Genomic DNA, 23,031 nt, shown 5'->3' on the forward strand with positions numbered 1-23,031 from the left:
GCTCCATGGAACCTGGAGGGTGGACTCTCTCTCCACCCCCCAGGACTTCTTCAGAAGGGACGTTCCCAGGAACAGGACACTCCCCCCAAGGCTCATTCCAGGAATACCAGGCTCCGGAGACTGGGAGAGGGTGGTGGGTGGGGTTTGCATCCTGCGGTGACAGAATGGACTCTTCCCGTAGCCTTTGCCCCAAATTTCTCAATGGCCCCGGGCGGCCAGTTCCGGAGGTCTGTCCTTCCTCAAAGCCAGCTCGCCCTAGCGGGTCTCTGGGACCCTGAGCGGCAGAGGTTGGACCCAACACCACAGATCCACCTACTGCTTCCTTTTTTAGCCAGCGTGTTCAGTCCCAGGTCCCATTCTTGCTGAGGAGCTCCAAGGCTGGAGGAGGAGATGCTCACGATTTTGACTTGATATCTGTATCATGGCCTTATGATTGCAAAATAAAACAATAAAATAAAATGTTTTATTTTAAATTAAATAAAATGACATTGTATATTGAAAAGTGATGAAAAGCCGAAACCGGTTTGGCTCAGTGGATAGAGTGTCAGCCTGTGGACTGAAGGGTCCCAGGTTCGATTCCGGTCAAGGGCATGTGCCTTGGTTGCGGGCACATCCCCACTAAGGGGTGTGCAGGAGGCAGCTGATCGATGTTTCTCTCTCATTGATTATTTCTGACTCTCTATCCCTCTCTCTTCCTCTCTGTAAAAAATCAATAAAATATATTTTTTTAAAAAGTGATGAAAAGCCAAAATAGACTGTAAATCTGGCTGACACTTCCTGGCTGTGTGACCTTGGGCAAGACGTTTAACCTCTCTGGACCTTAGTTTTCATCTCTGCTCAAAGGGATCAGCTACGAAGTATTGTCCCCTCGGCCCTGGCATTCTTGGTCTCACCAAGTTAGGTCTGGACTTCTTGGCCGCTAGATAGGGGAGGAGGCGGGGACAGGGACCTCTTCTCGGAAGAAGATTTAAGGAGCCGTGGGCGGAGGAGATTAGGGAGAAAGGGGAACGCAGAGACGCTTGCGCAGTAAACACCTCGCGCTTTCCCGTCCCGCCCACAGCCTCCTCTGCGGCAGGGAATTGCAGGCGGCGCTCCACCTATCCCAGCCCGGCTGAGTGACGCCCTCCCCGGTCCCCCTCTCACCGCCCTCCTCCCGCCCACGTAACCGCCCCGTCGGGGGCGGGACTAGGACGGACGTGGCGAATCCGCGGCGCCTGCGGGGGCGATCTCCTCGCCCATTGGCCTCGGCCAGCGCGAGTCTCACCTCCTCGAGCCCGCCCCCCGCCTCCCTTCACGTCAATCCCCGGCTTCGCAGGAGAGCGTCCTCGTCCAATCACGACCCGCCCCGGCCGCGCGGAGGGGGCGGGCCCACCGTACGCAATCGAACTCCGCCCGACTCTTGGGCAACGCCTCCTCCCAAACGGAAATAGCGGGGCGCAGGACCAATCGCAGCGGCGTGCCTTTGTCCCGAGGCCAATGAGCGAGGGCGCGAGGGCGGGTCCGCGTGTGAGCGGCAGCAACGTGAGCCAATGGGCGATGAAATCTCAGGCGGCCTAGCAGAGGGGAGGGGCTAGGGGCGGTGCTGCGGCCTTCCAGCCCGCCCGCCCGCCCGCCAGCCCGTCCTCCCCCCCGCGGCGGCCGGCTCCGCTCGTTGGCGTTGCCTGGGGTCCTTTTCCTCCCGGTCCCCGCCTGCTAGCCCCCGCCGCGCTGTGCCCAGCCGGGCCGGGCCTGGAGCCGACACCACCGTCATCATGCCGGCCGTATCTAAGGGCGATGGGATGCGGGGGCTCGCGGTGTTCATCTCCGACATCCGGAACTGTGAGTGTGCGGCCGGGGGACGCTGGAGGAGGGGAGCGGGGCATTGAGGGGTTCGGGGGTAACGGAGGAGCCCCGGGGATAGGAAACCATTGCGGTCGTGGAGGGAAAGCATAGACAGGGCCCCGGGGGAACTTTAGGGTGGGGGAGTGAAGGGGCTCAGGGTGTCCTAGAATGCCTCTCTTGAGGCGACTACACCGAGCGGTTAAGAGACGCCCGAGAGGGTCTTAAAGGCGAGGAGGTCAGCGAAGGTCCGAGGATGGGGGCATAGAGGTGTCCCCGGAAATGATGGCCTTGGGGGTCGTATCCGAGGGATCCCTGAGGCAGACAGAAAGGGAAGGAGGTGCATGGGTGTGTGTCGGGGTGCCCCGTGGAGCGATAGAATGGGGGGGGGGGGGGAGAAGAGAAGCCAGAGGGGACTGGGAGGACCTGAAACCCTGAAAGCCTAATGGGGCCGAGCTTGAGGGCCTGGGGGAGAGGGTGTCATGGAGGGAAGGAGCTAGATAGGTCACCGAGGCCCTTGGCCAGTGCATAGAGCGCGCCTGGCAGTGATAGAAAGTCCTAGGGGCTCGGGGAGGAGAGACGGGAAGGTGGGGGACTCCAGCGGGACCCTGGGGAAGGGGAGAGGGGCTGCAGGACGGAGGATCGCTTAGGAGTATGGAGGGCGGTGGAGAAGGGGCTTGTAGGGTTACTAAGGGGAAAGGAGGGGCTCAAAGGGCACACAGGGGGAGGCATGGCCCGGGGAGAGGCTTGGGAGACCCTGACACAGGGGCCTGTGGGGCTGGAAAGGGAGGACACTGTCAAGTGCGGGCCTAGGGCATGTTCCAGAGAGGGGAGGTAGCCAGGGGGCCTTGGGAATGCGTGGGGAAGAGATCTGAAAAACTGAGGGTGGGGTGGGGGAAAGCCTGGTCTCAGAGCGGGCTCCGGGCTCCGGGGGGTGGACAGTCTTGAATCTGGAACCTGACCACACCAATATGGGGACGGCGATTGCCCGCAGGAGGGACTGTCGTGATGATGGCAGGCCTGGTGCCAAGACAGCGCCCAGCTCCTCGCAGCAGGTGTTGGTGTTTGGAGCTGTCAGGAGCTTCCCAGGCTCCATCTGCGTGGCCTCGGGGCCGGCCAGACCCGGGTTCGAGGGCTGTCACTCCCCAGCGGGGTGACCTTGAATGAGGGACCTCACTTCTGTTCCCTTATCTGCCGGGGGTGGGGGGTGGGGGGACTGCTGTCCTCACTTTCCTGGTGAGATCGTGGTGGTGATGTCTGTCGGTGGGGCCTTTCCCACATTCCGGGCCCTCGACAGATCTTGGCTGTTGTTCTCGTTTTGCTGGGTCTGTGAGGAGGTGCCCATGATTGGTTTAGACTCGGTAGGTACAGAAGGATCTGGTTTGGGTTAGATCTGGTGAAGGGGAGCGGTGGAAACTGAGGTATCAGGTGGAGGAGGGAGGTTGTGGTGGTTATGAAAGGGGGCGGGGCTACGAGGGGCCGTGAATTCGGCGGGGGGCCAGCTGTGAGAAGCAGGTGTGGGTGCGTGGCCTCCGATACCTCCGAGCCACGTGACCCTTGGCAAGTCCCTGAACCTCCCTGATGCTCTCAGTTTTCTGGTCTGCAAACCCCCGGCATGACAGCACCTCACCTTTGAAGGTTCATTCATTCAGTTGACAAGCACCAGACTGTCCCAGGGACTGGGGCTGCCGCATGAGCAGAAACCCCTGCCTTTGGGAGCACCCTGGCAGGAGGGAGATAGAAAAAATAAACACAGATACCTGGCAATAAATGACACCGTGTCACACCGTGAAGAATAAGGAGAGGGGGGGCCAGGAGGAGAGGGAGCTCCGTGAAGGCCCCACCGAGATGGCTCATTGGAGAATCTGAGTGGAGACTGAGTGAGAGTGAGCTTTGTGGATTTGGAGCAAAGAGGAGTCCAGGCAAGGGAATCATACGTTCAAAGGTCCTGAGGTTGCGCACACATGGTGTGTGTTCACTTCAGAGTGAGGGGCCCGTGTGGCTGGAGCCGAGGTGGGAGCGGAGGGCAGAGAGGGGACGGGATGGGTAGGGCTTTGTGGGTCCATGAGACTTTGGCCTTTCTCTGAGGGAAACGAGAGCGGCGGGCGGGTTTTCAGACAGGAGGAATACGAGCTGATGGATGTTTTATTTATAAAAATTTCTTTTAAAAATACATTTTTATTAAAAATGTAAACAAAATACATTTTTACTGATTTCAGACAGGAAGGGAGAGGAAGAGAGATATATTAATATTACTGATGAGAGAGAATCATGGATCAGCTGCCTCCTGCACGCCCCACACTGGGGATCCAGCTCACAACCCAGGCATGTGCCCAGACCAGGGGTCATAGGTCGACAACTCAACGGCTAAGCCACGTCGGCAGGGCCTTTTGATGTTTTAAAGGAATTCCTTTGGCCTCCGTGGAGAGCACAGGCAGGAGGTGTGCGTGGCAGCAGGGAAAGAACTCGGGGGCTTTGCAGGCGCCCAGGTGTGAGTGGTGCAGGCTGGCTGGGGTGAGGGGGAAATGGGGAGAGGTAATTGGGTCTGGGGTCAGTTGTGAAGCATTTTCCCAGGGATTGGATCCTGGAGGAGGAGCCGGACAGAGAAATCGGGCCGGTGTCCCTGCGGGACTCAGCGGGAAGCCACAGGACAAAGGGGAGCTCCAGCTCGGGGGCAGGGGAGGTGATTTCACCGGGAGAATCGGGGCTTCCTCCTGTCCTTCCTTTTCTCAAATCCGTGTTGAGTGGCTGGCGCGTTTCCAGCCTTTCGGGTGCTGGGGACACTGGTGAATAGGACAAGCTTGCCTGTGCCCCTGTGAGGGAGAGAGACAGGCTCTGCCTAAACGGGCGGCTGTTCTCGTCACACTCACAAGTAAGCTGTATACAAATGTTTATAGCAGCGTCATTCCCGAGAGCCAAAAAGTGGAAATAAGCAACCCGAATACCCACGGACAGATGATAAATGAGTGTTCCAGCCACGCAGTGGAATATTACGTAGCCGTTAAAAAGCACGAGGTACTGGTAGATGCTACAACATGAGTGAGCCTTCTTTTTTTTTAATATATTTTATTGGTTTTACACAGAGAGAAATTGAGAGGGACAGAGAGTTAGAAACATCGATGAGAGAGAAACATTGACCAGCTGCCTCCTGCACACCCCCCAATGGGGATGTGCCCGCAACCAAGGTACATGCCCTTGACCGGAATCGAACCCGGGACCCTTCAGTCCGCAGGCTGACGCTCTATCCACTGAGCCAAACCGGTCCCGGCACGGGTGAGCCTTCTAAGGGAAGGAAGCCGTATGCACAAAAGTGTGTGATTCCGTGTATCTGACATGTCCAGAGCAGGCAAGGCCATGGACAGCGAGCAGGTTAGTGGTTGCCCGGGGCTAAGGATCGTGGACGGTGGAGTGACTGCTAATGAGTACAGGATTTCCTTGTGGGAAATGCTCAGGAATCAGATGGGGGCGATGATTGCACAACATTGTGGATACGCTAGAGACCACTGAATTGCTTGGCTCAGTGGATAGAGCAACAGCCTTCGGACTGAAGGGTCTGGGGTTCAGTTCCGGTCAAGGGCACAGGCCCGGGTTGCAGGCTCGATCCCCAGTAGGGGTCGTGCAGGAGGCAGCTGATCAATGATTCTCTCTCATCATTGATGTACCTATCTTTCTCTCCCTCTCCCTTCCTCCCTGAAATCAATAAAATTAAGAAAAGCAGTGACCTTTAGGGTATGTGAATTATATCTTCATTTTCCCCCCTTTTAATCCGCAACCGAGGGTACATGTTTCTTTTAAAGTTGATTTTAGAGAGGGAGGAAGGGGGAGAGAGAGAGAAACATCAATCCATGCCTCCTGTATTCGTCCTGACCAGGGATCCATCCCTTTTGGTGTACAGAGCAATCAACTCTCCACCTAACAGAGCCACCTGGCCAGGGCTATATCTTAATTTAAAAAAATATGTATTTTATGATTTTTTACAGAGAGGAAGGGAGAGGGATAGAGTTAGAAACATTGATGAGAGAGAAACATCGACCAGCTGCCTCCTGCACACCCCCCACTGGGGATGTGCCCGCAACCAAGGTACATGCCCTTGACCGGAATCGAACCCGGGACCTTTCAGTTCGTAGGCTAACGCTCCATCCACTGAGCCAAACGGGTTTCGGCTATATCTTACTTTTTTAAGCGGAAAAATATTGTAGCTGCCCTAGGTCCTGTGAGGGAGAGGGCCTCGAAGGTGAGAGAATGGGGGTGTTCCGTTGCTCAGGGTGCAGGGGTGAGCCGGGCCACGGGAAGTGGGGACCTGGGAAGGCATAGGGCCAGCGAGTGCAAAGGTCCTGAGTCCCAGTCAAGACTGTGAGCTGAGCTTAGGGTCTGGGGGTGGGCAGAGTGCCAGCCCTGAGGGCGCTGGAGGGTGTCACGCCGGAGGGAAGAGAAGGGCCGAGGCTGAAGTTGCTGGGAAATGAGCAGCGAGGCGGGCGAGGAGGCCCGGGAAGGGCAAATTCTGCAGATAAGACAGGTTGAAGCTGAGTGCAGCCTGAGGGTGTGGTCCGGGCCTGTGTGTGTGTGTATGTGGGGGGACTTATCTGACTGGAGCTCCCCAAGGCAGGGGCTGGGCTGCCACCTCTCTAGGGCCCCAGTCCCTCCCACCCCAAGGCGAGCTTTTGAGGGAGTGAATGGTGGGGGGGGGGGGTAGGGTGCTGAGCCACCCATTAGGGCACATCCCACTCCACATGTGACCCATTCCCTCTGTGACAGCTCCCCCAGCCCCTGAGCACAGGCCTGGTCTGGTCCTTCCCTGGACCCCAGTCTGCCCAGTGCAGGACCCCGCCGCTGCAGTCCTTGGAGCTGTTTGCCCATTGAATGAATGAATGAATGAATGGATGGATGGATGAACAAATGAACTGTCCCTTACTGAGCACTGATTGGGCGATGGGATAAATAGTGACCTAAAGCCCCTCTCAGAGGGGTTCCCATTCTAGGGGGAAGATGTACCAATCACAAGCGAATATCTAGTATCCGGGTGTTCAGACCGGTGGCAGCGGGGGATGGAGGGAAATGGAGCAGGGAGGGGGGTGGGTACAAGGGTGGGGATGGTGCTTTTATACAGTCCGGTCAGAGTCTCTTGCTGAAAAGGTGATGTTCGGAGCAGAGAATCAGATTCGGTGGGTGGATTGGGCCAGCACAAATTTGGAGGGGGGCATCCTGGGCAGAGGGAACGGCTGTGCCAAGGCCCTGAGGCAGGACTGAGCTGGAAGTGAAGGAGGAGGAGCTAGGGGAGGCTGGGGATAGGGTGGGAGGCTCGGCAGAAGTGGGTGTGCAGGGCCTGGGGCCATAGTTAGCTTCTGCTCCGAGGACAGTGATAGCCAGCAGAGGTTTGACTCAGATTCTCACAGACTCCCGCTGGCCACTGCGCGGAGAACAGAAAGAATGAGTCCTACTTTGGTGATTCTCCAACATTAGCATGCCATTCCCCGCCCCCTCCACACACACACACACACACACACACACACACACACACACGTCAGATCCAGCCCCTCCCCGTGCCAGGCCTGCTCTGGACCCCGTGGCTGCCGCCCTGAGTGGAGCAGCCACACCTCCCTGCACTGGGGACCTGGTGTGTCTGTTTGGGTTTGCAGATCTGCTTGTGCACCCCAACGTGAGGCGGGAGCTCGGCCCGGCCTGCAGCTGCCTTCCAGCTGTGCTGACGGGGTGTGACTTGGTTGCTCAAGGAGAATATTTCTCTCCCTGAGGGATGGTGACGACTGATCACATGAGCGCAGTCTGACCCAGCGCTAACCCAGTAAAACCAGTGAAATTAATTCGAATACATCTTCCTTATTCCCAGAGTGTGCAGAACATTTGAAGGTGCAGTTGATAGTTTTTAAATGGTTAATGAGACAGTTTATGCTCCTTTCTCAATCCAAAGGCTGCGTTTTCATTGGGAATACTGGCTCTTAATTAAGAATTCATAAAATGGCCAAGACCGGTTTGGCTCAGTGGATAGAGCGTCGGCCTGCGGACTGAAGGGTCCCAGGTTCGATTCCGGTCAAGGGCATGTACCTTGGTTGGGGGCACATCCCCAGTAGGGGGTGTGCAGGAGGCAGCTGATCGATGATTCTCTCTCATCGATGTTTCTAACTCTCTGTCCCTCTCTCTTCCTCTCTGTAAAAAATCAATAAAATATATTTAAAAAAAAAAAAAGAATTCATAAAATGTAGCCTGGCTGGTGAGACTCAGAGGTTGACCTGTGAACCAGGAGGTCACGGTTCAAATCCTGCTCAGGGCACATGCCCGGGTCTCAGGCTCCATCCCCCAGCAGGGGGTATTCAGGAGGGATCTAATTAGTGCTTCTCTCTCATCATTGATGATTCTCTCTCTCCCTCTCCCTCTCCCTGAAATAATAAAACCATTAAAAAAAAAGTGTTCATAAAACATAGATTCACGGGTACTCAAGTTGTTCCAAACATACTTTTGCAGTAACTGAATTGAGAATCGTTTTTCAATTTAAATGTATTAAGAGGAATTCAGTCCCTCAGTCCCACTGGCCATATTGCCAGCACATGTGGCCAGTGGCCCCCGTGTTGGACATGTTCTGAGCCGGATGGTGGTCCAGAGTCAGGAAGCATCATTTCCCAGAATCCTCTCTGAGGACCCAGCGCTGCTTGGACCGTGGGAGGCCCATCAGGGCAGGATTGTCTGGCTGGGAACATTGCTGCCTTGTGCGTAGTAGTCGTCTGGCCGGCTGCGGACACTTGCAGGGAGGGGGACTGTGGCCTCAGTAAAAGCGCCCAGAGTCAGGGTTTGTCACGATGCTTTCGGTGGCAGTGATAGACCCGCCCCTCAGCCTTTTTGGCTTAAACCCTACGGGCTTTATCTCCCGTAACCAGAGCCTCAAGTAGCGTATTCTGAGCACACTCAGCAGTTTGCTGCTCTGCTCTGCGGCCAGAGGGTCCCTTACAGCCACAGCTGCAGGCAGAGAGGGACCTGACCCTCCCACTGCTCCCAGGCCCCTCAGAAGGCCCAGGAGGGACCGGCTGCCTGGCCGCCCTCTGTGCCAGCCGACAGGCCGTTGCACAGGCGGGTCCTCCTGCGCAGGGCACGCTGCCCTGTTTTTACCTGGTCCATCTTAGCCTCGTCTTTTGTTGACCCTCACCAGAAGGTATTTTCCCCATTGGTTTTTAGAGAGAGTGAAAGGGAGGGAGAAGGAGAGAGAGAAACATTGATGTGAGACACACATCAGTTGGTTGTATCCCACAAGCACCCTGACTGGGGGCGAGAACAAACCTGCAACCCAGGTACGTGCCTTGGACCGGGATTCAAATCCGAGACCCTTCTGTGCACGAGCTGACACTACCACTGAGCTACACTGGCCAGGGCCTGCTTCATCCTTTAATCCTCAAATCCCAGGAGCTGATTCCAGCCTCCCAGCCCCATTGTGTTTGCCTGTGTCAGAATACTCAAAATTGCCCTAAGCGGTGTGGCTCAGTGGATAGAGCGTCGGCCTGCGGACTGAGGGGTCCCAGGTTCAATTCCGGTCAAGGGCATGTACCTTGATTGCGGACACATCCCCAGTAAGAGATGTGCAGGAGGCAACTGATCGATGTTTCTAACTCTCTATCCCTCTCCCTTCCTCCCTGTAAACAAAAAAATTCAATAAAAAATATATTTTTTAAAATGCTCAAAAAATTGCCCGTCAGCCTCCTTTGCAATCCGGAGTTTCTAAGCACAGGGCTGATGCCACTTATCCCTGAGCCTCACCCCAGGAAATGTTTGAAGATAAAGGAAACTCTTATTTCTGTTTATTTTAAAAATATATTTTATTGATTTTTTTACAGAGAGAAAGGGAGAGGGATAGTTAGAAACATTGATGAGAGAGAAACATTGATCGGCTGCCTCCTGCAATATCACCTACTGGGGATGTGCCTGCAACCAAGGTCCATGCCCTTGACCGGAATCGATCCTGGGACCCTTGAGTCCGCAGGCTGACGCTCTATCCACTGAGCTAAACCGGTTCCAGCACATATGCATATTCTTTACATAGTCTTTAAATTATCCATATCTATTTGATACTGCCTTCTGTATGATTGAATACATTCCTACAAACATATTTTTAGATGATGTAATTTTAATATGTAAGTGTGTTTGTATACACATGTACATGTATGGAAATATGTCTACTAAGAAGGCCACAGATCCTAAGTGACCAGCGTGGCGAATCCTCCCTGAACGAACACAGCCACATCCCCGGCCCCCAGCCGCAGAGCCAGCACCCCAGCCTGGCCCCCTGCACCCTCCCTGCACCCTCCCACCCTCTCTGCTCCCAGGGGGGCCTCCACTGGGTCACCCCACCCCGGGCTAGCTCTGCGAGCTTCTCGAAGCTTTTAATAGAGGTGCGAGTGCAGGCAGCGAGGTCGCCAGCCTGGGAAATCTAATTGCCGTTCACATAGCCGTCTGTCTGCGGCGAAGTTTACTCCGCTCCTTTGTGCTCTGCGATCCATTTATGAGGGTTTGTTTCTCCTGCTCCCCACGGAACAGTTTAAAGCGAGCCTGTGATGCAGTTGTGGCCATTCTCAGCTTAGGAATAGCACCGAGCTGTAACCGGTGTGGCTCAGTGGATAGAGCGTCGGCCTGCGGACTGAAAGGTCCCGGTTTCGATTCCGGTCAAGGGCATGTACCTTGGCTGCGGGCACATCCCCAGTGGGGGGTGTGCAGGAGGCAGCTGGTCTATGTTTCTGTCTCATCGATGTTTCTAATTCTCTATCCCTCTCACTTCCTCTCTATAAAAAACCAATAAAATATATCTTAAAAACAAAAAAAGGAATAGCACCAAGCATGCGAAGTGATTTTGAGGGGCTGGCATGGGCCCACCGGAGGGAGGCGCTGTTCCAGCCTCCGGCCACCCCTTAGCAGGGACTCAGGGCGCAGTGCTGGCCGCCCTGGCTGGTGAACTGCTCCTGAACCCTCCTCATCTTTCACAGCCTTCCTCAAATGTCTCCCCTCCGCACCCCTGCCAAGGCCAGCGCCGCCCGGCAGCCCCCGTCCCTGCACATCGCACCCCGGGGTGGGGATGGAGCCCCCGCCTGCGCCCATCAGGCCAGGAGCCCCTGAAATGGATCCGAAGTACCGGGCCCCCCTGGGTGCTGGGGGCCCAGTGTGGCCCCCTCCGGCCTGGCCCCCGGGCCTCAGGAAACATGATTAATAAATGAAGGATCAGATGGCCTCTGGGGCCGCAAAGGCCAATTCAGACTCGTCATTGGAGGGCTGGCCCTTTAACACCCGCATCCCGGAGACCTCCCACCCCACCCGCTGGCCCTCCCTCCGCTCCTTCCTCAGGAGGGGGGCGGCCTCTCCGCACTCACAGGGCCCGTGTGCAGGTCTCTGTGCCTCTTCTGAGCTCAGGCGCTCGGCAGGCCCTGGGGACATGGAGCTGCTCCCAGAAAAGTGGCAGCTGCTGACCCTGTTCTCATCCAGCTCCTGGTTGGGTCCTGGGGACAGGTGGCCCCCGACACCCATGACATGTACCCCAGGGAGGTGCCCGGGCAGTGTGGGCGCCCGGGGGGCCCTGGGACAGCGCTGAGCCACACCCGTGGTGTTTGCAACTTCTCCCAGTGGGCACTAAAAAAAAAAAAAAAAAAAAAAGTAGAAAGAGCCTGGCCGGTGTGGCTCAGTGGTTGGGCATCGACCTATGAACCACGAGGTCAGAGTTCAATTCCTGGTCAGGGCACAGGCCCGGGTTGCTGGCTTGATCCCCAGTGGGGCGAGCAGGAGGCAGCTGATCAGCGAGTCTCACCATTGGTTGATGCTTCTGTCTCGCCCTCTCTGGCCCCTTTCCTCTCTGAAATCAACAAAAATATAAAAGAGGGAAAATTCACTTTAACAATATATCCATGATACCTAATATACCCCAAATAGTCTCATGTCAACATGAAATCTTTAAAAAATTGTTGAGATATTTTACTGCCCCCTCCCCCCCCGTCTTCTAAATCTGGTGTGGCCTTGCCACTTGCAGCCACCTCACTTCGGATCAGCGACACTTCAGGGTTCTGAGTCACCAGCTGATGGCTGCGGGGGCAGTGCAGGGAGTGGCTCAGCACCCAGGGGTCTGGCCTTGGCCTCTGACTGGGTCCCAATAGGACCTTCATTGAATTGGGAAGCTGGGGGGGGGGGGGCGGGTTTTCGGGAGACGCTGAGTGGGGATGTGTAGGAGTGAGGATCCTGGGGGCAGCTAGAAGCCAGCCGATTCATTCATTCATTCATTCATTCATTCATTCATTCATCCTTTATAACACGCTTTTTGCCAGGCCAGTGCCGGGGCTGTGCAGGGGTAAGCAGAGCTGTGGGTGGGGACAGCTCAGGGCAGTAGAGTCAGGGGCCGCAGTGAGAGGAGGGAGTCGGGTGGCCTGAAGGGTGCGCCGGGCGCCTGCTCTGGGTTGGAGATACCCATGAGCCTTAGCGATCACTTCCTGGGCCCAGGCCTGTCTCCCTCTCCGGGCCGAGGCCCCAGCATGGGGTTTGCCCTCCAGCTTTCGGGGCTCTTGCCAAGAAAAGCGGGGCAGGTGGCTCGGCTCCAGGACCCTCACCCCAGCCCTGCCTTCCCTCCCCAGGCAAGAGCAAGGAGGCGGAGATTAAGAGAATCAACAAGGAACTGGCCAATATCCGCTCCAAGTTCAAAGGTGGGTGGGGGTCTGGGCTCCTGGGGCTGAGGGCAGAGGGGGCTGGGGCTCCTGGGACTCGCAGGTGTGTTCCTTCCTCATTTGGCCTCCCCTTTCCTCCTTCCTCTGGCCCCAGGGGACAAAGCTTTGGATGGCTACAGCAAGAAAAAGTACGTCTGTAAACTGCTCTTCATCTTTCTGCTCGGCCACGACATTGACTTTGGGCACATGGAAGCCGTGAACCTGCTGAGCTCCAACAAGTACACAGAGAAGCAGATAGTGAGTCTGGGAGGAGGGGCTGGGGGCCTGGACCCCTGGGTCTGAGGGAGGAGGGGCTGGGGGCCTGGACCCCTGGGTCTGAGGGAGGAGGGGCTGGGGGCCTGGACCCCTGGGTCTGAGGGAGGAGGGGCTGGGGGCCTGGACCCCTGGGTCTGAGGGAGGAGGGGCTGGGGGCCTGGACCCCTGGGTCTGAGGGAGGAGGGGTGGGGGCCTGGACCCCTGGATCTGAGGGAAGAGGGTGGGGGCCTGGATTCCTGGGTCTGAGAGAGGAGGGGCTGGGGGCCTGGGTCTGAGGGAGGAGGGGCTGGGGGCCTGGACCCCTGGGTCTGAGGGAGGAGGGGCTGGGGGCCTGGACCCCTGGGTCTGAGGGAGGAGGGGCTGGGGGCCTGGACCCCTGGGTCTGAGGGAGGAGGGGCTGGGGGCCTGGACCCCTGGGTCTGAGAGAGGAGGGGCTGGGGGCCTGGACCCCTGGGTCTGAGGGAGGAGGGGTGGGGGCCTGGACCCCTGGGTCTGAGGGAGGAGGGTGGGGGCCTGGATTCCTGGGTCTGAGGGAGGAGGGGCTGGGGGCCTGGGTCTGAGGGAGGAGGGCTGGGGGCCTGGACCCCTGGGTCTGAGGGAGGAGGGGCTGGGGGCCTGGACCCCTGGGTCTGAGGGAGGAGGGGCTGGGGGCCTGGACCCCTGGGTCTGAGGGAGGAGGGGCTGGGGGCCTGGACCCCTGGGTCTGAGGGAGGAGGGGCTGGTGGCTGGACCCCTGGGTCTGAGGGAGGAGGGGCTGGGGGCCTGGACCCCTGGGTCTGAGGGAGGAGGGGTGGGGGCCTGGACCCCTGGGTCTGAGGGAGGAGGGTGGGGGCCTGGATTCCTGGGTCTGAGGGAGGAGGGGCTGGGGGCCTGGGTCTGAGGGAGGAGGGCTGGGGGCCTGGACCCCTGGGTCTGAGGGAGGAGGGGCCGGGGGCCTGGACCCCTGGGTCTGAGGGAGGAGGGGCTGGGGGCCTGGACCCCTGGGTCTGAGGGAGGAGGGGCTGGAAGTACAGACTGGGGTATGAGAGTTGGGGCCTAGGACCGATGAACCACAAGGCTCCCCCCCCCCAGGGTTACCTGTTCATCTCGGTGCTGGTGAACTCGAACTCGGAGCTGATCCGGCTCATCAACAACGCCATCAAGAATGACCTGGCCAGCCGCAACCCCACCTTCATGTGCCTGGCCCTGCACTGCATCGCCAACGTGGGCAGCCGCGAGATGGGGGAGGCCTTCGCCGCAGACATCCCCCGCGTCCTGGTGGCCGGGTGAGCCGGGCCGCGGAGCGGGGCATCATTCATTCATTCATTCATTCATTCAGCAGTGTCTGCTGGGCATCTCCCATGTGCAGGCCTCATGCTGCCTGCTGGGGATGTAGACATGGCCCATGTCCTCCCAGCACTCACAGTCCAGCGTGGAGAGAGAAACACCGATTGGATAATCGCAGATGAAGCATTTAATTCCTCTAAAACCAGGCTGTGGGGGTAGGAACCCCAAGAGCAGTTAGTGGGCTCAGCCTGACCTCGCCTGGGGCATCAGGGAGGGCTTCCCGGAGGAAGCGGCCCGAGGCTGAGGCCTAAGCGAGGGGGGGCGCTGGCTGTGGAAAGGGGAAAGGCGTGAAGGGCAGTGAGTGTCGGAGGCGCGAGGTCCTTCAGCAGGTATTTCTGTTGCCCTGTGCTGGGCGCTGTATGGGCATGGGGGAGGCGGAGGGGAGCAGCAGGGACCGCGGTGCCACCCTGGCCGAGCTTACATGGAGTGGGAGAGCCAAAGAACGACCACATACACACAAAAATAAGGTGAATCCAGCCCAAACCGGTGTGGCTCAGTGGATAGAGCGTCAGCCTGCAGACTGAAAGGTCCCTGGTTGGATTCCGGTCAAGGGCATGTACCTTGGTTGTGGGCACATCCCCAGTGGGGGGTGTGCAGGAGGCAGCTGATCGATGATTCTCTCTCATCGATGTTTCTAATTCTCTGTCTCTCTCTTTTCCTCTCTGTAAAAAAATCAATAAAATATATTTTTTAAAAATAAAAAGTAAAATAAAATAAGGCGAGTTCAGACAGTGACTGATACTCAAAGAAAACAGAATAGGGCAGTGGGGTGTCCTGGAGGGTGTGAGGGTGGCCACTTAGACCAGACTCCTCGGGGGTCTCTAAAGAGGGGATGCAGTTTGCCACTGAGCGATAAGAACATAGTCATTCAGAAATGTTGGAGGGAGAGTCCCAGGCAAAAGGAGCAACAAGTGCAAAGGCCCTGAGGCTGGCATGAGCTTTCTACATTCCTGGAGTCAGAGAGAGTGTTTTTGGAAGGAGTGTGGTGAACAGGAGAGAAAGTCAGGTTTTATTGTAATTGATGGGGGGAGACGGGGTGGATGATGAGCAGCTTTGTAATTTAAAAAAAAAAAATATATATATATATATATATATATATATATATTTAAAATTACAAAGCAGCGGAAACCGGTTTGGCTCAGTGGATAGAGCGTTGGCCTGTGGACTGAAAGGTCCCAGGTTCGATTCCGGTCAAGGGCATGTACATCGGTTGCGGGCACATCTCCGGTAGGGGGTGTGCAAGAGGCGGCTGGTCGATGTTTCTCTCTCATCGACGTTTATAACTCTATCCCTTTCTCTTCCTCTCTGTAAAATAAAAAAAGAAAAAAGAAAGAAACTCACTAAACACAGGAAGCAAGCACCTCGAGGGAGAACCAGCAGAAGGAAAATAGAAAAGAACAAATTAGAATTGTCACATAGGATGTAAAAGAAATACGTTTAATGGGTTCCAAGAACTATGAAAATGACTTAAGCACTGGAGCAAAGCGCAAGCAGAGCTGGAAAATGTCACTGATATTTTTATAAATTGAGTGGTCTGGTGTAGCAGCAGAATAGACAGTGATCAAAGCAGGATTAAACCGGCAGTAGAACTGAAGTGAGTGAGAATGCAGCCCGGAGAAACAAAGAGCTGGGGGAAATGTTCTTAAGATTTTGTTTTATTGATTTCTAGAGAGAAAAGGGAGCGGAGAAACAGGTCTGAGAGTGAAACATGGATTGGCTGCTCCTGCACGCCCCCTACTGGGGATCGAACTGGCAACCTTTCAATGCACAACCAAGCTACACTGCCCAAGGCTGTCTTACAGTATTTTTTGTGCTAAGTCTTTTTTCTTTTTTAATATTTTATTGATTTTTTACAGAGCGGAAGAGAGAGGAATAGAAAGTTAGAAACATCGATGAGAGAGAAACATCGATCAGCTGCCTCCTGTACACCCCCCACTGGGGATGTGCCCGCAACCAAGGTACATGCCCTTGACCGGAATCGAACCTGGGACCTTTCAGTCCGCAGGCCGACGCTCTATCCACTGAGCCAAACTGGATATTTTTAAATATATATATATTTAAAATATATATATATATATATACATATATATATATATATATATATATATATATATATATATATTATATTATATTATTGATTTTTTACAGAGAGGAAGAGAGAGAGAGAGAGCTAGAAACGTCGATGAGAGAGAAACATCTGCCAGCTGCCTCCTGCACACCCCCTCACTGGGGATGTGCCCGCAACCAATGTACATGCCCTTGACTGGAATCGAACTCGGGACCTTTCAGTCTGCAGACCGACGCTCTACCACTGAGCCAAACCGGTTTTGGCCAATAAAATATATTTTAAAAAATAAAATAAAATGTGTTGATTAATATTTAGATATTGGGGGAGAGAGAAACATCGATTTGTTGTTCATGTTTATGTATTCATTGATTGATTCTTTTTCTTAAAAATATATTTTTATTGATTTCAGAGAGGAAAGAGAGATAGAAACATCACTGATGAGAATCATTGATCAGCTGCCTCCTGCACACCCCCTACTGGGGATTGAACCCACAATCTGAGCATGTGCCCTTGATTGGGATCGAACCCGGGACTCCTCAGTGTGCAGGCTGACGCTCTTTCCCTGAGCCAAACCAGCCAGGGCTCCTTGATTGATTCTTGCTTGTATATGCCCTGACCGGAATCAAACCCGCAACCTTGGAATGTGGGACAGTGCTCTAACCATTTGACTACCCGGCCAGGGCTAAGTTCACCATTTTAACTATTTTAAAGGGTACAGGCTTTAGTATCTTCACAATGTTGTGTAACCACCACTACTCACTTAATTCCAGAACATTTCCATCATCCCAGAAAGATGTCGACAGCCATCAGCAGGCCATTCCACCCGCTCTCTTCAGCCTCAGGCAACCACTGACCTGCTTTCTGTCTCTAGATTCGCCTGTTCTGGGCATTTCCTGCAAATGGAAGCCTGTGGCCTTTGGTGTCTGACTCCTTTCTCTCAGCATCAGATCCTCCAGCTTCACCCGTGTTGTAGCACGGATCAGTGCATCATAACTTTTTGTGACTGAATAGTAACATTCCATTGTTGGATGGACCACATCTTATTTATTTATTTATTTATTTATATCTAAAAAAAAAAAAAAAAAAAAAAGGTCCCATCTCCCGCCTATCTGTACAAGGTTCACATTTGTGTGACTCGGTGTTCTGTTCTCTTGTGTAGATGCCTACGTGAGGAATTGCTGAGTCACATGGTACCATGCCTTTCATAGAAAGAAGAAATAGTTACCCGGGAAGGTGTGGCTCAGTTGGTTGAGCGCGGGCTCATGCACTGAAAGGTTGCCGGTTCAGTTCCTGGTCAGGGCCCATGCCCAGGTTGCGGGTTCGATCCCCAGTTGGGATGCATACGGGAGGCAACCGATCGGTGTTTCTCTCCCATCCTCTATCTCTAAAAATCACTAAAAACATTTTTAAAAACATTTATTGCTCTAACCGCTTTGGCTCAGTGGATAGAGCGTTGGCCTGCAGACTCAAGGGTCCCAGGTTCGATTCCAGTCAAGGGCATGTACTACCTTGATTGTGGGCACATACCCAGTAGGGGGTGTGCAGGAAGCAGCTGATCGATGTTTTTCTCTCATTGATGTTTCTAACTCTCTGTCTGTCTCCCTTCCTCTTTGTGTAAAGTCAATAAAATATATTTAAAAACAAACAAACATTTATTAAAATGATGAAACAGCTGCAGTTGAAATCCCCCTCACATCCCTCAGATCATCTCTTTCCTTCCTCCCTCCCTGTCCTCTAAATCAGGTGGTTCTTCCTTTAATACCTGGGCTCAGTCCCCCAAACTATGTAGTTTCAAACTTCCCCTTCATATGATCACAGACTGGGTTTAAGCTCATGGTTTGTTATTTGGACGTTTCCCGGCTTGTAACTGGAGATGATGCTAGAATTCACCTCCTTGGAGGGCGGTGGCGAGGGTCGAACACGTTAAGGAGAAGCTGTGGTGCAGAGTGGCCGCAGTCAGGGCTTGTGAGCCGGGAGCCGTGATGATGCAGGGAGAGCGGCCGCTAATGGTGCACCGGCCTGGCACACCTCCCGCTGTGTCCGCTGTGTCCGATGGCCGGCCGCAGCGCGCGCTCCTGCTGTGCGGAGATTTTGTCTTTCCTCATCCAGTTCCTCAGTTTCCCCTCCCCTGGCACCGCCCCCACAGCAGCGGCCGGGGGCATGGTGTACAATGAGCTTGGATACCGACGGCCCGGCCAGGCCGCAGCCTCTGTGAGGACAGACGTTTGGACCAATCTGCTCACTGGCCTGCCCGCAGTGCCTGCAGCGTGGTGGTACCCAGTAGGCGCTGCATAAGTGCAGAGCCAGGCTTGGCGTTTGCCAGGGACCCCACAAGGCTGCCGAGAGCAGCGCCAGGCTGGATCCCGGGTCCGCCTGGGAGGAGCGGGAGAGGCGGGAGGTGTGCGGGGCTGGCGTCCTGGGGTCGCCCTGACCCCTCCCCGCACCCCGTGTGCCCGCAGGGACAGCATGGACAGTGTGAAGCAGAGCGCGGCCCTGTGCCTGCTGCGGCTCTACAAGGCCTCGCCCGACCTGGTGCCCATGGGCGAGTGGACGGCCCGCGTCGTGCACCTGCTCAACGACCAGCACATGGTGAGCCCGGGCCCTGTCCCCCCGTCCCTGCCCTGTGTCCACCGGAGGGAGGCCGGGAGTCCCATCCCGCCCTGGATGCCGGGGACCCCACCCATGTGCCTGCCTTTCCCAAGGCACCTAGAGACCCTGGTCCGTCTCCCCAGTACTTACCGCTCACCCCAGTGTCCCGAGACACTCCGTCTCCGTCCCTGACACCCCCTGGCTGCCCAGGGGTCCTGTTCAGTGTCCCCAACACCCGCCCAGCCCCTCAGAAGATCCGGCCTGTGTGTCTGACACCCAGAGTTCCCAGTGCCCGCTGCCTGTCCCAGTCCCTACCCCCAGTTTGGTCTCTTCCAGAACCCAAGTGAGTGCCGGTCATGCCCCTGAGCCCCAAAGCACCCCCTGTGACACCTGTGCACCCCTAAGCACCCCCCCAGCCCCACCCCTGTGCACTCCTGAGTCTCCGCTCTCAGATCCTCGGCCTGCACACTGTCCCCAGTCTGACCTTCACCAGGGCCCTCACTGCCACTCTCTGCCCCTGCAGGGCGTGGTCACAGCTGCCGTCAGCCTCATCACCTGTCTCTGCAAAAAGAACCCGGACGACTTCAAGACCTGCATCTCGCTGGCGGTGTCTCGCCTGAGCAGGGTGCGTGTGGCCTCGCTGGGGCTGCGGGCGGGGCCTCCGTCCCTGTTCTCCCCCGCACCTCTCTGGTCCTCCTTGCCTTCCCCCCCGGGAGGCAGCCAGCTGGTGGTCAGGAACTCCGGCTCTGAGCTGAGTTCATCCTGGCTCGGCTGTGCGTGGCTTCCCCTTTTCTGGGCCTCTGTGGTCTCTTCTGTTCAATGGGGATGATCCCAGTGCCCACCTCACAACATGGCTGCTGTGAATCAGTCCACACACGCTCTTTCACTAATTCTCTCCTATATACACCCTGAGCCTTCCTCGTGTCTGACCTTGTATTGGGCCCAGGGACCCAGTTCCTGCCCCTGAGGAGCTGCCAGTCTCGGGGGAGGACCGTGGGAACAGTCTCCAGAGGGGGTGTGATGCGCTGGGGGACGTAGCCAGGTTTGGGGGCACAGAGCTGAGGAGCTCACAGTAAGGGAATCCGACGGGCAGATTCCCCCGACGGCCCGGCTCTGTCCCAGGTCCTCCCGTCTCCCCCTGGGAAGGCAGCGTTTGTCCACCCAGCTGGTGCCCCTGCCCCTGCCTCACCTCCCTCCTCCTGCCCCAGATCGTCTCCTCGGCCTCCACCGACCTCCAGGACTACACCTACTACTTCGTGCCCGCGCCCTGGCTCTCCGTGAAGCTCCTGCGGCTGCTGCAGTGCTACCCGCCGCCAGGTACCGCGGACCCTGGGGCTGCGATCGGGGCTCTGCCCCCTGGGGCAGCCGGGCGGGTCTGTGGGGCCGTGTGAGGGTTTCTCAGAGGCGGCCAGTGCTTCTAGCCCCGTCCCCTGGCCGTAGTGGGGCAGCCCTGAGCCCAGGACCGGCCAGGAACGCTCAGGCGGGAGCAGCGTACGCCAGCAGCCCGCCCTCTGCAGCAGGATGCGGACAGGTCACCGGCGCTGATCCCCGTTGTGGGCCAAAGCCTCCTGAGCCGCACTCGCACTCCAGCCTGTGACAGGGGCTGTTGTCAGGCCCGTGTTACGGATGAGAAAACCGAGGCTTGGGTGGGGAGGTCCCTGTCTCAGGTCTTGCCCAGGCCGTGCGGTTTGAGTGACCGTAGCTCTGTTAGGGTTTCATGTCCCCAGTGTCATGAAAGCGGGCATGGCTGAAGCGCCTCCTGCGAGCCAGGCCCTGCACAGGAGTGTGTGTGTGTGTGTGTGTGTGTGTGTGTGTTCCCCGGCCCCGCACAGAGCTGTGAGGGGGACCGCCCCTGCACCGTGCAGACAGGGAATCAGGCTTGGAGAGGAGACGCGGCCTCTCCAGGCCTGGCAGAGACAGGCAGAGCCGGACTTCAGAATCTGTGCTCTGAGCCCCTCCCCCTGCCATGGGCGCCCGGTCCGGCCTCAGAGCAGCCTGAGGGCCCGGCCTGAGGCGCTCAGCACAGAGCAGGTGCCTGATGAACCAGTTTCCTTCCGTTCAGCCCCATGCTGAGCACCTGCCGGGAGCTGGGGCTGGTGTGCAGCACTGAGTCTTAAGAGCCAGCACTGTGTGCAGGGTGTCCGTGTCTGTGTGCATACATGTCTCTGCAGGCATTGCAGGCATGTCTGTGTTTGCCTATGTGCATCTCTGTGTGTGTATGCACGCCTGTGTATGTCTCTGTACATACATGTCCATGTGTGCACGCACCTGTGTATGTGTGTGCCTGTGCATGTCCCTCGTATGCTTGTCTGTGTGTGCATACATCCTGTGTATGTGTGCATTCTGCACATATCTGTGCATACATGTCTGTGCGTGCATTTATGTGTATGTGCATGTCCAAGTGTATGTGTGCACACACTGTGAGTGTGTGCTGTAGGCCACTCCGCAGGCCCCTCCGGCCCTGGGGAAGCCGCTTGCACTTTGACTCTTCCTCATGCTGTAAAGGAGGGTTTGGAGGACCTAAGCCCCCTTCCACCTCAGAGATCCACCTTATAACTCTGGCATGTGCCAGGGTGGGCACCTCCCTACTCTTTCTCACACTGTAGAAATGGCAGCCATGGCCCAAACAATTATTTTAACATGTATTATGAAAAAATTTCCAGCCCTGGCCAGTGTTGCTCAGTGAGTGGTGAGCGTCCTGTGTATCGATGGGTTGTGGGTTCCATTCCTCGTCAAGGGCACATACCTGGGTTGCAGGTAGATCCCAGGCAGCCTATTAATGTGTCTCTGTTTCTCCTTCTCTCTGCCTCTCTCCTCCTCCCTTTCACACTCTATAAAAATCAATGGAAAAAATAATCCAGGCGAGGATTAACATCAACAAAAACAATTTTCAGCATTCAAATACCCATCACCTAGACTTCACGCATTTCTTGTAGGCACGCTCTTATTTGCTTATGTGTTTCTGACATATTTAAAAGGTAATTACAGCCTGGCCGGTGTGGCTCAGTGGATGAGTCTCAACCTGGAGGTCACTTCCATTCCTGATCAGGCAGGGCACGTGCCCAGGTTGCGGGCTTGGTCCCCAATGGGGGTGAGCAGCTGATCAATAATTCTCTCTCATCACTGATGTTTCTCTCCCCCTCTCCCTTCCTCTCTGAAATCAATTAAAAATATATAAATAGGTATAAAAACATATGTTTTTATATATATATATATATATATATATATATATATATATATATTGAAGGTAATTACAGACATCATGATGTTTCGCCTTTAAATATTTTATCATGTGTTTCTCAAAACTATGGTGATTTTCATTCCCAACAGCAATTCTACATTCATACTTCAAACTACAAAGATCCCCTGATGTTCTGCAATCCCACTGCAGTTTTTCCTAATTTCCCCAGACAGACTTCCTACGAGGATCTAATCACGATACTAGTCCCGAATTGGATTTTACTTCTCGTCCATCTCCCTTCATCTGGGAGACTTGCCCCCTTTATTCCCGGGCGTTGGCTTTCACCAGCCGCTCGTTACTAAAAGTTTCAAACACAGAGATACCCTCCCGGAGCAGGGTGGCCGCGCCCAGGTGCCTCTGTGCTGTGTCTGCCCTCCCTCACGCGCCCGCTCAGACAGTTAGCATCGCTTGAAGATGAGGCCCGCCAGAACGCTCCCCACCCTGGAATATTCCACACGCGTCTCCCGGGAGTGCAGCATGAACCTCCGCGCCCTCATCTTACCTCAGAAGATTCAAAACGGCCTCACAGTGTCGTCTGCAGTCCGAGCACCAAGCTGGGCCAGTCGTCCATAGCATTATTTTCTTTAAAAATATATTTGATTGATTTTTCACAGAGAGGAAGGGAGAGGGATAGAGAGTTAGAAACATGGATGAGAGAGAATCATCGATCAGCTGCCTCCTGCACGCCCCTACTGGGGATGTGCCCGCAACCAAGGTACATGCCCTTGACCGGAATCGAACCTGAGACCTTTCAGTCCGCAGGCCGACGCTCTATCCACTGAGCTAAACTGGTCAAGGCCATAGCATTATGTTTATGGCTTAACAAAATACAGTACAATCTAGGACCACAAATATTTCCTTAGTCTGGAACAGTCTCCCCAGATCCCACCTCCCTCTGCCCCAGTGCCTGCTTGTTTTTAATCTTCTCTAGAGGATATTTTTCCATTGATCTTGAGAGAGAGAGAGAGAGAGAGAGAGAGAGAGAGAGAGAGAGAGAAACATTGATGTGAGAGAGACACATCAACTGGTTGCCTCCCACA

At 55.6% G+C, this 23,031-nt stretch overlaps 1 protein-coding gene across 2 annotated transcripts in view; it reads left to right on the forward strand.

The window, feature by feature from the left end:
- Positions 1 to 1,590: 1,590 nt before the first annotated feature.
- AP2A1 (adaptor related protein complex 2 subunit alpha 1) overlaps positions 1,591 to 23,031 on the forward strand; it is a 29,412-nt gene continuing 7,971 nt past the window's right edge. Inside the window, exons 1-7 of one of the 2 annotated variants that reach the window (XM_084905815.1) lie at positions 1,591 to 1,818; positions 12,423 to 12,491; positions 12,607 to 12,749; positions 13,839 to 14,032; positions 18,621 to 18,750; positions 19,274 to 19,375; positions 19,959 to 20,067. In XM_084905815.1, the coding sequence (XP_084761941.1) occupies positions 1,752 to 1,818; positions 12,423 to 12,491; positions 12,607 to 12,749; positions 13,839 to 14,032; positions 18,621 to 18,750; positions 19,274 to 19,375; positions 19,959 to 20,067 (814 nt within the window). In that variant the 5' untranslated portion in view covers positions 1,591 to 1,751. The remainder of the gene's footprint in view (positions 1,819 to 12,422; positions 12,492 to 12,606; positions 12,750 to 13,838; positions 14,033 to 18,620; positions 18,751 to 19,273; positions 19,376 to 19,958; positions 20,068 to 23,031) is intronic. The other variant, XM_084905816.1, reaches the window with a different exon arrangement.

The sequence above is a fragment of the Pipistrellus hanaki genome, assembly GCF_964339955.1.
Source record: "Pipistrellus hanaki genome assembly, chromosome: 15".
Lineage (NCBI taxonomy): Eukaryota > Metazoa > Chordata > Mammalia > Chiroptera > Vespertilionidae > Pipistrellus > Pipistrellus hanaki.